The sequence below is a fragment of the Elaeis guineensis genome, chromosome 9 (assembly GCF_000442705.2).
Source record: "Elaeis guineensis isolate ETL-2024a chromosome 9, EG11, whole genome shotgun sequence".
NCBI classification, from domain to species: Eukaryota; Viridiplantae; Streptophyta; class Magnoliopsida; order Arecales; family Arecaceae; genus Elaeis; species Elaeis guineensis.
In genome coordinates, this window is record NC_026001.2 from 11,664,891 (window position 1) to 11,679,308 (window position 14,418).

Genomic DNA, 14,418 nt, shown 5'->3' on the forward strand with positions numbered 1-14,418 from the left:
ATGCATCTAACCCTCCGCAGACCTTGTAATGGCGGGAGCCTCATGCATTTGGCCTATTTTAGTTGTCACTGATTTTCCTTTTGGTACTGTTTGATGATTGAATTAGATCTTGTTACATTCTCTCGTGTTTATAGCATCTTGTTTTGGTAGAAATTTCTCTTTATGAAAGTAGTAATCATAGGGTGTAACACAAACAGAAAAATCTATCACATAGGAAAACATGAATACTGCAGAAGCAATAAAATGTGGAGATGGGCTGATACAGGGCATTCCTTTTAAAATTTTTCTTAAGGACAATTCCCTATATGTTGCTTCAAGTTTGTTCATAATTTCTGAACTTGTTTATTCAGAGCCTGGATTATTGATAAACCATTTTCTATACAATTTCGAATTTGTCTCATTTATTGCATTGGTTGTAGCTCCTCATGCAGAAAATGGTCCTGCCAATCTTTTCTGACAATTGCCTATTGTAAGCCCGATATCTGCTATTAACCACCCATTGCCTGTCAATTCAGCTTTTAGGGTTATGTAGTAAGTTAACATGAGATCAAAGCTCAGGTTGTTGGAGGTCATGAGTTTGGATCCCATCCATTCCGGTTATTTATTTAACCATCCCGAGTTGTTTGTTATCCTGATTCTTGTATGTTATCTTGACTTGCTTCTTTCTGATCTTGGTTATCCTTCCATGGGAATGGTCCATGATGCATGTAAGTGGAGCTGTTAAGCCTGATATACATTGTTGACCTATTCTCTGTCAGCATAAGCTTTAGGGTCAAGTGGTAAATTAACAGTCTACTGATGGTCTTCCATTTAGCATTGGAAATCTGAGTTCATTATCTTGATCATGAAGCTGCTAATATCAGTCTTTAATTATTGAGCTGTTGATGCATTTCTGTGTTGAATTTCATCCATTTATTCATCTACAACAATCTTGGTCTTTCTTTTGGAAATATTCTGGAAAACCCAAAATTTAGGTTGAATCATGCTTGTTGTCTTTCGACCACACCTGTTTTAGGCATTCATACTTGATTGATTATGTGTTTTGCTCTTTAATGCCTAACCATTTCTTCTTTCTTTCTTTCTTTATTATTATTATTATTATTAATAGTTATACTAGTATATTTGACCCTAGGTGACAAAATTTCTTTTATTATTAGAGCTTTTTTAGAAAATTTATTTACAATACTATTTTTAAGAAAATTTCTTCATATGTTACTATTTCCTTCTGATAGTTAACCAAAAATGTAGATACAAGAATGCCAAGTGGAAGAGTAACTGCTTGTGGAGAGTGCCTCAAGAGTTGGTGCTTGAATGGGGATTTAACTTTTGCTTGTGCATAATACGAATAACTTTGATGTGATATTGAAGATAAGGGCTTTTTGTGTATCTTATTTATGGATGATCTGTTAATTTGATATTTAGGACTGTTTAGTAGGTTAAGGGATTCAAAATATTGATTCGAGGAAAATACAACATTTGATCTGCAAAGTAAATGCAGTTATCAGGTATAAAGGGGCAGTTAATAAATTATTGGCCACGGGATAGCAAAAAGCAATTTATTTCTTTACTCTGATATATTAGCAGATGAAAAATGAAATGTTGAGTAACAATGTCAATGATAGTGTTGGCTGGAAGTGCTAGATGTGCAAAGACACTTTTGGATACTCAGATTGTTGCATGTCATTGTGACCAAGGGAAACTGTTATGTGCTATTTATGAAGCATGGAGGTGGATATGGTGCATGGTTACACAAACAACGATATTACCAATACTACAGATCTTTTAAGAAAATAAGGTGTACCAAATGGGTATACAACAATAAATAAATATGTATCTTTTTACATATACATAAAAAGAATCCATAAGGCAAAAAAGGGTTATATCATAAATCATAATAACATAGTTTCCATTCAATGCAAGAACATTAACATGCAGAAATTCCATCTTCAAGGCATCACCCAAATCCTCGGCCATGGTCCATACTCCAAACAATAGCATGAATATCACAAATTTTAAGAGGCTATTGTGTTCCTTGCACTTCCATTACCCGCAATAGTTCCTTCAGTTGCTGGTAGAAATCTGCTATTCTATCTGCGATTGTCTATTTGGTTTGCTTGCAATTACAATTACAAGAAGTACTTGTTCTGTTTAGGACATTGTAAGAAACAACTGCAAGTGCAGCTAAGTAGGATTGCCCCTTTAGGAATAGTGAATATAATATTATATAGAATTATGTTACTAATCATATTTTATACAATTTTATGTTGCAATGATATTTTTATAATAATATTATATTTAGTATGCTATTATACTTTACTTATGAATATAATATGTTGATATTGCTAAATTATATATTCTAGACTATCATAGTATGCAATAACCATAACCATCCAGTCTTTTCCCAACTATCTTGGGTTAGCAATATGTATTCTAATTCACCGAGTATTCCTATAAATAGTTGGTGAATGAGATCCCTAGGCTCAGCAATATGTATTTTAATTCACCGAGTATTCCTAGAAATAGTTGGTGAATGAGATCCATAAAGCCAATTCCAAGATAGTTGGGAAAAGGCTGGATGGTTGCAATTATAGTTTTTACTATTTCTACAATAATGTAATATAATATTATTATAATAATGTCAATACGTTGTATTTTGTATGAGGAATATATATGCAAAGTAATAAAATTTCATAGGAATATATATACAGTTTCCAAGCGTAATAATATTAGTGGCATGATAATATGATGAAATATGTTAATAATTATTATGCATTTTATAATATGGTTTATTAATTCTTATAGTATAAAATAATGGTACAATTATAATTTTACAATAATATTATACTAATAATATCATAGGATTGTTGACAATGGCATGCATAATTTTATATAATGGTCATTTTATAGCATTATAGTACTTTAGAAATTATGGTGACATAATAATGGTATCTATATTTCTATTTTTATGCTAAGTGTTATATTATCTGAATATAGAATAATATGATAAATTATGTAGTGCCATTATAGCTGCATTATATACTAATATGATAAAGCAATAGCAAATTATTCAATTTATCATTATTTTTATATTAAATTATGAATACATGATTGTATTATGATATCATATAATAAAATAATATTATTATGCAGTAATATATTATTGTATTATAGGCATGCTTGAAGAAGATGAGATTACTGAGAAGCATGATAGCAAGGATGCTATGAGTTAGTTCCAGGACAAGTTGCATCTAATGGCTATGTGCAATACAATGTGGCTATGAACCCTTTTGCAACAAAAGGGTCAAAAGTTGCAAGTTGCAACTCAGTTGCCTGCAACTGTAGTGGCTTGTGTAAAACCAAATGCTTGCGAGTGCCTGTCTGCAAGTCACCTGCAACAGTCTAACTTGCTGCATGCTACTAAGTTTAGTACTTCTTATGGATAAAAGGGTGTGAGTCTTGATGTGGGCCATGTGGCACCTAGACAACCAAGTCTTGTAAGGCATCAAAGGAGGAACTGGCTCCTGGACGGAACCTTAATTCACATAAAATTGAATTTACCTTGGATAGAAACACTAAGTCACTAACATTCGCCTAAAAATTCAAGTTTGTAATGAAATAAAAACTTAAATAATGTAAAATATATTCAATGAAACTAAGTAATAATATAAAATCTAGCATCAAAGTTTTAAAATTAGGGAGAACAAATTGTGCATCGGTTGAACGTTACTTCATAACTTGAATCTTTACCTAGTATACATATGTGACAATTAATGCAAGGGAAAGCTGACTAATGTCTTGAGCATTGGACCAAAATTACAAATTCAATATACAACACAGATCACAGATAACATGTTTGCACATTAAGGCTTTTGTGCCTATCTCAGTCTCATGGTTGATCTATGAAACAGCCTAAATTCCCCTAGGAAGCAACCCCCCTTCCAAACCTGTATAGGTGTGTCCTTTCAAGGCATCCTGCAAGCCCTACATTTTAGTTACGGATCAATGCATAGCTTAATGTCCTTCCTCTTCATACTGCAGGTTAGTGTTGATTCATCATAGGAATGGGCTAAGAATTATTCTTCTCTGGTACATGAATGCTTTTCCAAATCACTCGTCAACTTGATCTTACATTTTGAACCTTTTCTTGTTATATCCATTCATAAGGTAGGATTGACATTGAAGGTGATTTACATTGTAGGCTTTGACCCCATTCTCCCCACCTTCCATTTAGTCTTTTTGATATACCACTAGATAGAGGATTAGCCATCTGATTTTTTGATCTGACATGTTCAAAGCAATCATTCCATGTTTCCATAAGTCCTTTACTCTATTTTGCCTCAGATGCATATATCTGGATACGTGTTATATTTTTTATGCATATATCTTATTTTTTGATCTGACATGTTCAAAGCAATCATTCCATTTTTCCATGAGTCCTTTACTCTATTTTGCCTCAGATGCATATATCTGGATATGTGTTATATTTTTTATGCTTAGCCTTAGCAATGGCTGCTTTTTTGTGGCAATTAATAGGAACGGTAAGGGCTGCCCTGCTCCACAAAGGTAAGTCTGGTAGTGGTTGCTGAGTCAATCTGCCTCCTCACCCTTAAGGCCAAGAGCAATGAACTCTTCCTCCCTAATGGATATAGAGTTCAAAGCAAAGAAGGCTGAATCAGCACTTGCTGGTATGGTATGGTACCGTACCGACAATAAAAAAAGCAAAAAAAAAAAAAAAAGAAAATCCCACCCACTGACACTAAAAAAAGAAAAAGGAAATAGGGCCAAACCGATCGGTTCAGCCCCGAACCGTACTAAACCGGGTGGTTCAGCCCGGTTTGGGTTGGTTCAGCCTTGATTCAAAAAATAAGGCTAAACTAGACTGTTTTCGCGCCGGTTCAGCTCGGTACGGGCCAAACCACCGGGCCGAACTGGGCTGTTCGTTCCGATTTGGCCTTCCATTGTTCAAAGTCTACTTGGTGGATCTCCAAGCAATCATAGCACCTCCTAGATTTTGTGTGTGTGTGTGTCCACTAATTTCTTTGGCCTCGTCCGTGTCATAGATACAGTCTGCATCAGAATACTTTTTAGTAATAGTTGGGTGCCCTCCAGAGAATAATTCATGGGATATTGTACCTTTAGTACCTCATTATTCTGTTAAGGGCATTCTAATAAAATTTATTGGATCAACTAGCGTATTGACTAAACCTTCATATTGTGTGGGAGACATGAGGTTTCTTTTGGATTGTGAAGTAACTTATATAGTCACATTTTAGTAGCCATAATATATTTTGCTCACAACTTGAATTTTTTTTTTCACTTCTAAAAATATGTAACTTCTTTTTCTTAAATACGGTTTATAAATCAGATGAATAGATGTTCACCTTAAGTTCACTTCCAACAGATGTTGTTGGCAAATCTCTGTTAACTTGTTTATGTTGTTTTGTATCCTTTGAACCTCTCTTTTTCCCCTCCCCCTATATGAATTTAGTTTGCCCCAAATCATCTGCTTCTTCCAAAAATTCAAAGCTTAGTATGCGCTTTTCCTTCTTAGTGCTTGTTTGTTTTATTTTTGTTGTACTAAATTTTACTTGGTTTAGCATGCACTGCTATTATTGTAATAGTTGTATTCATTCAGTTTTTATTTGGCCTTGTAAGAGGGAAGTTTTAATTCTACGTTGTTGTGGTCCTTATGTCATTTCATATTGCTGCTTTTGTCTTTTTAATACTATGTCAGCAAAATCTATAGCAAAGGTCATAATATTAGAAGTGTCAAATAGCTGAAATCTAAAGCTTTCTGAATTAGATTATGTATAAAGCTGTTTTTAGGACATACTTTTGTCAGTTAGTGTGGCATGGATATCTTTGATTTTTCCCTGAGTGTTGATTGTGAAGTAGGTTAAATGATTTTATACACATATTATCTCGACGTTGTTATTATTTCCCAGCCATATCCTACTTCATGCTGCAATTTATTTGCTCTCCTGTAAACTTTATTATTGAATATTTCTGCAATTCCTTAAATTTGCAGGGTAGTTGGCACCTTAAAATTGCTCAATGTTACCTAGCCCTGAAGGAAAGAGGAAAAGCTATTCCATTCTTCTACAAAGGTTCTTCAGATCTTTCTCTGTTATGGCATTATTAGAAAATCAGACAGGGTGATTGCTAGAAATATGTTCTCCTAACCTGCATGGTTTATTCACTTATTATAATTTTTTTGCATGTTTGTGTTTTCTTTTGATTAAACGTTGTGCTGCCTTGTCTTCAAGCAACAACTATGCTTTTGTTGTTGTCAAGTATCAACATTTATTTGCTAAGAAACATGTTGAAATAAATTTATTATCTGTTAGCATTCGCCATATTGTTGCATGGACATGAATGCAACAATTAATCTTGAATATACATGCAAGCATCATGCTTGGCAAGAGGACAAATGGTGATGCATGGACAAGTAGGAAAAAAAGAAAGTTCATTAAATTCCCCTCCCTCTCTCTCACACATACAATTGATCTTATATTTTTGAGATCTCCAATATACACATCCAAACTCTCAACTTTGATTAATGATATAAGAAACATTAGACCACAGAGTTATTTTAAAACCAACATCCTCGACTAATCTCTTAAAAAAGTAAAATTTCAATTTTAATGTCGTTATGATGGGTCGATTGATTTTTTGGAAGAATCCAACTCTCCAATGTTCTCTATGAGTTGCAAGTTGCAACCAGGGGATTTGATAAGTATGTAATTTATGTGACATATATTCGATGTGGATTTTCATATTGGACATGAGTGCCTTGGTACTACAGATTCCTGCCTGCGAGCACAGCTTAAGAACATGAACAACTTAGTTTTTAAGTCATTTATCCATTGTGTGTGCATGTGAAACATACATGATTGCACAGTCATGCTTCTGCCTCCAACCATATCAAAACATCTTCTTGGAAGTTGAAGACATAATCAACATTTAAACATTTTTGAGGGTCACTCTTTATTATGAAGATTTTCAAATGGAGTATTATAACCCATATCTTTATCATTTCTTGGAAATCTTTGGGTTTCACAAAACATTATCACTCTTCAAATTGTTTTAAAAAACAGTGGAATTATAGTTCATCATTATTACCTAAGTTCTTTACAGTCTTAAGCTTTTGAACAGAATTCTAACTTTAGGTGGTTGTTTGGCTTTCTGTCTGTTTTAAAAAAATGAATAATCATGACACATGGTTTTGGGTAAAAACAATGTTTATAAAGGGAGGGGGGCCTTTTGTGAAAAAGTTTAATTTTTTTCTTTTTTTTCCCCGAACTATCAGTCTTTTGAAAACATTTATAAATCTACTTCAATATGGGAATTAATAGAACTCATTCCTTCTAGGTTTCGTGCAAATTTTGACAGCCAAACAGCGGTTGGTGTTGATCTACTTGATTATGGGAATTGTAGTCTTACTTGAGCAATACCAGTCTGCTTTCTAGACCTTAGTTGGCAAGAACCAAGAGAAACTCTTTTTTATCAAAAATTGTTGGCAGTGTTTTGTCAATATGGTGCAGGAATTGCTTTTTGACATTTAAGGTCAAACTTGGCAAGAGAAAATGCGAAGTTCTTTTAACTTTCCTATGTGAGAGATATTGCATGAATGGTTACTTGTATAACATGAACAACATTCATATAAAACAATTAACATACGTTTTATAGTTGTTATATTCTTTAAAGCAACATTATAACGTTTCCTTGTCTCCGCCATTGAGCTTTTCTCTCTAGTTGAAAGACACAATTTAGCATTGATTGTAATTATAAGAGTCATGCCTCAAAGGCCAGGTGTAAGCTTCTTGTTTCTTTTTGGTGTGTAAAAAGTATGGTTAGCATTAGTTCATAACTTCATATTGCTGTTTGTTAGGAATTTGGAGACTTCTACATTATGCTTGATGAGAGTGGATAGCTGGAAATAATAATTGAATATTTTCTACTTATTCCAAGTTGATTTTTAGTGGACAGATTTCTGCATGTACATTATCGACCATTATTGCTGATATCTTTAAATTTTAAAACACGAGAGGGTTGAACTCTTATATGAAATCTGAACTAATGTTTCAAAAAAATAGCATATAGTTTTAAAATTCATATTCTCTTCTATGTTTAGTACATGCACTTGATAGAAGATGGCAAAATTTCAGTAACTATTTTCTTTTGTCGGAGGCATGCTACCTCTTACTAGTTGCAATGATGTGTGCACATCAATTGCTTCCAAAGTTCTGCTGTTCAATATCCTCGTCCATGTTGACTGAAAGGCAGGTCTCATTTTGTATTATAGATACAAGAGACTATACCACATTTGTATCTTCATCCACATCTCATGGCCATGTTAGAAGTGAGATCTGTATCCAACCATACAGGTGGGATGCATGTAAAATTTGAACTTTTTAAACTCGCTCTGTGGGTTTTCTTTATTGGCAAGCATTGATATGGAGATAAAGATTTTGTGGCATTTTTAGCTAGATATTGTAAGTTATATGTAAATTATCATGTTCGGCGGGATTGGTATTAGGACCTCTATCGGTTGCCCAACGGTATAGGACGGTACTGTGCCATGCTGACTCATGGCATACTGACAAAAGGGAGTTGGAGAGGGAGGGAGATGGAGGGGGGGGGGGGGAGAGAGAGGGTTAGAGAGGGAGAGGGCTTTCGAGCCTTCTCTCCTTCGGGCGCATTATAATAGGGGTCGAGCCTCTGTTGTGAAACAAAACAGGGGCTCCATCCCCTTTATTCTTTTTTGAATTTTTTGAAGTGAATTCGGCATCGACTGCCCTCTCTCTCCCTCCCTCCCTTTTCTCTCTATTTTCTTTTCTTTGTTATGTCATGGCCGCAGGAGAGGGGGCTCGATGCCCTCTCTCTCTCTCCCCCCCTTCCCTTGTTCTCTCTCTCCCCTTCCCTTGTCCTCTCTTTCCAGCACTTCCTCTCCTCCCTTCCCCCTCTCTCTCTTCTTCTCTTTCCTTCACCCTCTCCCTCTCCCTTGCTGGTGTCTCAAACCATGGGTTAAAACCGTGCTAGTCCACCCCCGATATGGCTTGGTACACCTCAAATTGGGCGGTTCGAGGTGGTATAGTGAACCATTTAAAATGACTGTTATAGTCATGTTGTTCTTGAATGAGGAGGTTTTGGAATTTGATATTTGATGTTCAAGTGTTCATGAGGTCACTTTTGTGTAGGATCTCTGTTGGTGATTTTTACTGAAAGAAAGATGTCAATATGTAGGGCAAGTCGAGTTTGTTTGAGGAGAGAGATTGTTCCTTGTATTTCTAAAGATGCTTGATAAATTATTCAACATTGTCCTTAATGACAAGGTTTTGAGTATGGTGGGATGAGGGAGTCTTGGTTTCCCCATGGAATAAGACACCCTTGCATCTTGCCCCCTCGTGTCCTTTGGCTAGCCCCGCTCTCACCCCCCCCCCCCCCCCCCCGCCACCCCCCCACACTCAAAAAAAAGTGTGCCAGGCTAGGTGTTAGCATTAGTGAGCCTCTATCCTAATTCAAAGAGGTAGAGGGCCCATTAAGAAAAAGAAAAGAACATTGAGGTGATGTGCTTTCATGAACCTAGAACCAGGGGTAGGTCATCAAATCGCAAGGATGTGCTTTTGCAATACTAACAATGAGACCCAACCATTGAACTCTGTGTGTGTGAGAGAGAGAAAGAGGACATGCCATACCCGTGCCTTTGTTGCTTGAGAGAATCGATAGTCCTTGAAGCCCGTTTGAGGGGTTTGGGAGCGGGAAAATGGCCTTGCCATCATGAGCAAGGATGACCGGACTAGCACCGCTGCCATGGCTGGAGGATGCGCTTCCTTCTCAGATCAAAGTCCCAACTGGTGTTTCCATGGGATGAGGAGCTTGTGTAAGAGGGATTAAAGCTTTTAGGTGCCCAACACCATCCCAATTCTTGGTTTTCATAAGAATGGGATAGGATGGCTGGGGTGTCCTCTCTCCCACAGATGCTTGAAATTTTGCTTGTGTTTTGCATGTCATATAGGCATGAAGATATGCATGCTTGAATCTCCAAGCTAAATTTCATAGAATGCCATATCGGGTTGAACCGTTTGATACACCCCGTACTATATCGTACCGGTATAGTGTCTAGTACCATATTGACACTCAGTATGTCATCTCGTATCATACCAAATTGTGTACCGACATTATAATAGGATGGTACTGGTACGGGATCCGGTTTTGAGACAACAAACCTTGCTAAATTTACTTTATCTGTTTGTCAGCTTGATTTTGTAAATTGGTGGGCCTTATCTTGAGATAAGGGGAGGATTAAAAAAATAATATATGCAATTTCTGTAACATTTACTGCAAGGTTTTATCATGTAATAGTGGATGGTAGCTACTATATATGAGAGAGAATGGTTTTTAGTATTAGCTCAGATGATCCAAGCTTTCACTATATTGTCATCTTGGATAGGATCGTTAGTGAACAATAATTCAATAAAGAATAGCATTAAGGTGAATGACAATTTTAAATTTTGTTAGAACTTGAAGTTATTCTTTTTTGTATATTCGATTGTGACTATAGTTAAAATGTTAAATTAGTTCTGTTCTAAGTGGTTGTGAGAAAAGTCTTTAATGCATTGCACTACTTTCTTTGGTGGGGGGTGGTCAAAAGAAAGTAGAAAAATATTATAAACCAATAGCAGAGAAGAGTGTAGGTTTTAAAGTCACCTTGTAAACCTGCTAATACTTGAATGAGGCCACCTAGGCTAGATGGTGTAATACTTTGCACACACACATACTCTCTCTCTCTCTCGCAGATGTGCATGAGCACATGGGTATTTTTTGGCTTTATAAATCTGGTTGTGGTTTTCCTTGTATATGTTTGTTCCTCCAAACGCTACCAGGTCTTGACTTTTATTTTTGCATTTAACTCTTGTATCCATTCATCTTGAAGGGTGTCTTTTTTTTTTTTTTTTTGTGTTTCCAAATGGATTATGAGACTTGGTCATTCTACCATTTATGCTCTCTTATTGTACCTTTACTACCTGATCTAACTATAATAATAAAGCCTTTAAGCCCATCTTGATGGAGATTCCTTATAGCAGAATCTCATAATTTTCTAATGCTCAGCAGATGCACAGTTCATGCATTGATTTTTTTTGTTTTTTTTGTTTATTTATTTATTATTTTTGTCTGAGTGTGTTTTTGGGGAGGGGACTAAGTTTTTCAGAAGTTTCTTAACAATTTGCAGTTTGATATGTGATAATGCTTTTCAGCTTTATCTGCAATGGAGGACAATATTGATGCCCGTTTAACCCTATCTTCCATTCTTCTTGAGGAAGGAAAAGAAGATGAAACTATTATTTTGCTTTCCCCTCCAAAAAATTCAGGTAATTTGATTCGGAGGCATGAGTTTTTCCTCTGGTTACCAAAATGTTTATAGAGATCGCTGGTATCTTTTGTTTCCTCAAAAGTTGTATTGTGTTTTATCATACAGAGGCAGTCTTCGATTTAAGCTCCACTAACTCCAAACCCTGGTGGCTTAGTGGAAAAATCAAAATGCAGCTTGCTAAAATTTATCATTCAAAAGGGATGCTTGAGGATTTTGCTGAGACAATCTTTTCATTCATCCGTGAAACATTACTTGTTGAATCCATGAACCGAAAGGTAAGCTTGTGAATCATTCCATTCCAATACATGCACGCGCGTGCGCGCGCGCGCGCACACACACAGAGAGAGAGAGAGAGAGAGAGAGAGACCACATTCTCTTTCCTTATCTGTTTGTTGCAGGATAAAATGAGCTTTGTAACATGAAGTTTGTCTTTCTATTACTTTATGCATTTGGCAGATAAATTTGTAATAGTTGAAATTTTGCTGTTCTGCTAAGCCCTCCCCAAGTGCATCTTGTTTAATGTGAAATTTAAGTTAAATGTGTTCTGTGTAATTGTGTCTTAAGTTGTTATTTGAACGCAATGACTGCTGGACCAGAGGTTCAAGGATAAACTAGAAATTGATAGTGACATAATCCAGAGATTCTTGGGCACTTGATTGCTTCGTCCATCAAGAAGGAAATTATTTTAGTGATGGCAAGAAGGTCACGGAAGTGAATAAAATCCTTCCTGTTGAATCAAGATTCATTATCATCATTGATCATGAATAAAACTTGCAACACCTCCTTGATCAGCATATCTGAAATCATCTGCATTAGATTGAAACCAGCTTATTGATGGCTTGATCAAATGGACTTATTTCTCTCAAAAATCTAATGGACTTATGTGGCAACATTGGAGTGGGGAGAAAGCTGTGAACCGGCCAGTGAGGATTTGGTCGTTCAGCTTTCCAATTTGTAAGAAGGATTTGCATGTTCAGATAACCTCCATGAGAGTTTGTTGTAATGAAGTGGCTTCCTGTATGCTGTGACCTGTGAACATTATGCAGTTATGCGCTTCTGATGAGCTATGATTGATCTAATGGACTGATTTTTCTTTCAAAATCTATTGGACTTATTTGGCAATTGGCAACATTGGAGTAGGGAGAAAGCTGTATACCCAACGATAAGGATTCAATTGTTCAGACTTCCAGTTTCTTTGTAAAAAGGATTTGCATGTTGAGCAAACCTCTATGAGTTTGTTGCAATCAACGAGCTTCCTGTAGGCTGCCAATCATGAACATTGTGCAGTTATATTTCTTCAGATGAGTGAAGCAATTCACAAGGCAATTTGGGTAGTAACAGTTGCCTCCGTCATAAAAACATTTATACATACTATACTCAAAGATCTTTTCCCTAGGAATTTACTTATTTCAAGCTTGTGGGATGCTTTTCAACATGGGGTATATTGGAACTAAAGGGCGTTGCAGAGCAGGAGGCTTCTGCCACTGCAGGGCCTAGGGAGGGTCAGATATATGCAGCTGTACCCCTGCATGCGGAGGGCTGTTTCCATATTTCGAAACCATAACACCCAGGTTACAATGCAGTAATGCTACTATTGCACCAAGGCTCATCTTCACTGGTTATCTGGTTAGAAAGCAAATGGAAAATGTCTTTTTCTTTTTCCTGTTTTTGATTTGGAGAATAGAAACAATGTCAAAGATGAACATCTTACTATCTGTTTCATACAGTGGGTAGTTCAGTTACTGCTACAAAGCATGTGCAGGAGGGTAGTTCAGTTACTGCTTCAAAACATGTGCAGGAGGAACATTTCGAAAATCACAATTTTGCATTTTACAGTATGCACCGTGCCTAAGAAGACAAAATCAGCTCCATGGGCTTTGTGTAGTTCTGAGCTTGTGACTATGTAGAACAATATTTGAAAAGGTGGATACTTAAGGTGAAATTTTCAGATTCTTAACGATGCAAGGCGTAAGCCGTAAGGCATATGACACATCTCAAGTGTTGCTATAAAACTTAGATATCTAACAAGGTTCATGTGAAAATCACTTGGTAAAGGAGTGATTCTGGTGTTTGTAAACTATGTTATAAGTCACATAGTACCGTGCTAAACTTAGACTCTGTATTTAGTTAAAACATCATTATCATCCTATACTTAAGTTTGGTGTTTGAGTAGCAATGCCATGCAAGAGTGAGGAAAAAGGTCCAGTCTCTCCCATCAGTTTGAAAATAAACGATACTATACCTCCTCTATAGAAGCATAATATAATCCCAAGAATGTCCACCTTGTGGGTCTCATTATGTGATATTCATGCCTTCCTTTGTAGGTGAATAAGACAGTTTACGAAAAGATGCTGAAGGATCCAATTCCCATTTCTAACTTGAAGACTGTAACTTGTCCTCCAAGCATATGTTAACTTAAACTCTAGCCAAAGAAGTCATGACATCAGGTCAAGCCTTTGATCAGCTAAATAAATGTGCATACGACGTTTACAGCTATTTCTTGTTTGGTGAGTTGTGTGAGTAATGTGGGTTTTCATGCGCTCAAAGTACCCACAATTCACCTTTTCTTTGGAGGAGAGGGCATTGTTTAACCTCCTAACTGGATGCCTCAATGCATCATTAGCTGTTCTACTTAAATCAGAAGTGATCCTGTTGTATGTCCCCTTGTGATGGTTAGTATTGTTTTGTCAAGGTGCATATTGTGTTACATTTGAATTTAGACTCATGTGTAGGACTACCAAATAGTTCTATGGTCTTGATTGAGGTTATTTACTTTCTTACCATCGCATTCTTAAATCTTAAGTTTTTGCATATCAAACATAATCTAATTACTTCTTGTTTTTTGCAATGTTATTATATTTTAATAGGTGCGACGTGCAAAAAGACTTCCAAAAAGTGTTCTATTTGAAAGGGTCAAGTTGTTGGATGAACAACATGCTGACAATGTATTTCATGGGTTTAAACCAATTGCAACAACGTCACAATTGTGAGTTCTCTTATCCCATTTCAGCATATTTACCACTCCATGTCATCTACCTTTGAAG

At 36.1% G+C, this 14,418-nt stretch overlaps 1 protein-coding gene across 3 annotated transcripts in view; it reads left to right on the forward strand.

Moving 5' to 3' along the window:
* The window catches only part of LOC105051580 (uncharacterized), a 32,408-nt gene that overhangs the window by 9,362 nt on the left and 8,628 nt on the right, over nucleotides 1-14,418 (forward strand). For all 3 annotated transcript variants that reach the window (XM_010932095.4, XM_010932096.4, XM_010932094.4), the window contains exons 9-12: nucleotides 6,029-6,107; nucleotides 11,259-11,372; nucleotides 11,480-11,649; nucleotides 14,242-14,360. In XM_010932095.4, coding sequence (XP_010930397.1) covers nucleotides 6,029-6,107; nucleotides 11,259-11,372; nucleotides 11,480-11,649; nucleotides 14,242-14,360 — 482 coding nt within the window. The remainder of the gene's footprint in view (nucleotides 1-6,028; nucleotides 6,108-11,258; nucleotides 11,373-11,479; nucleotides 11,650-14,241; nucleotides 14,361-14,418) is intronic.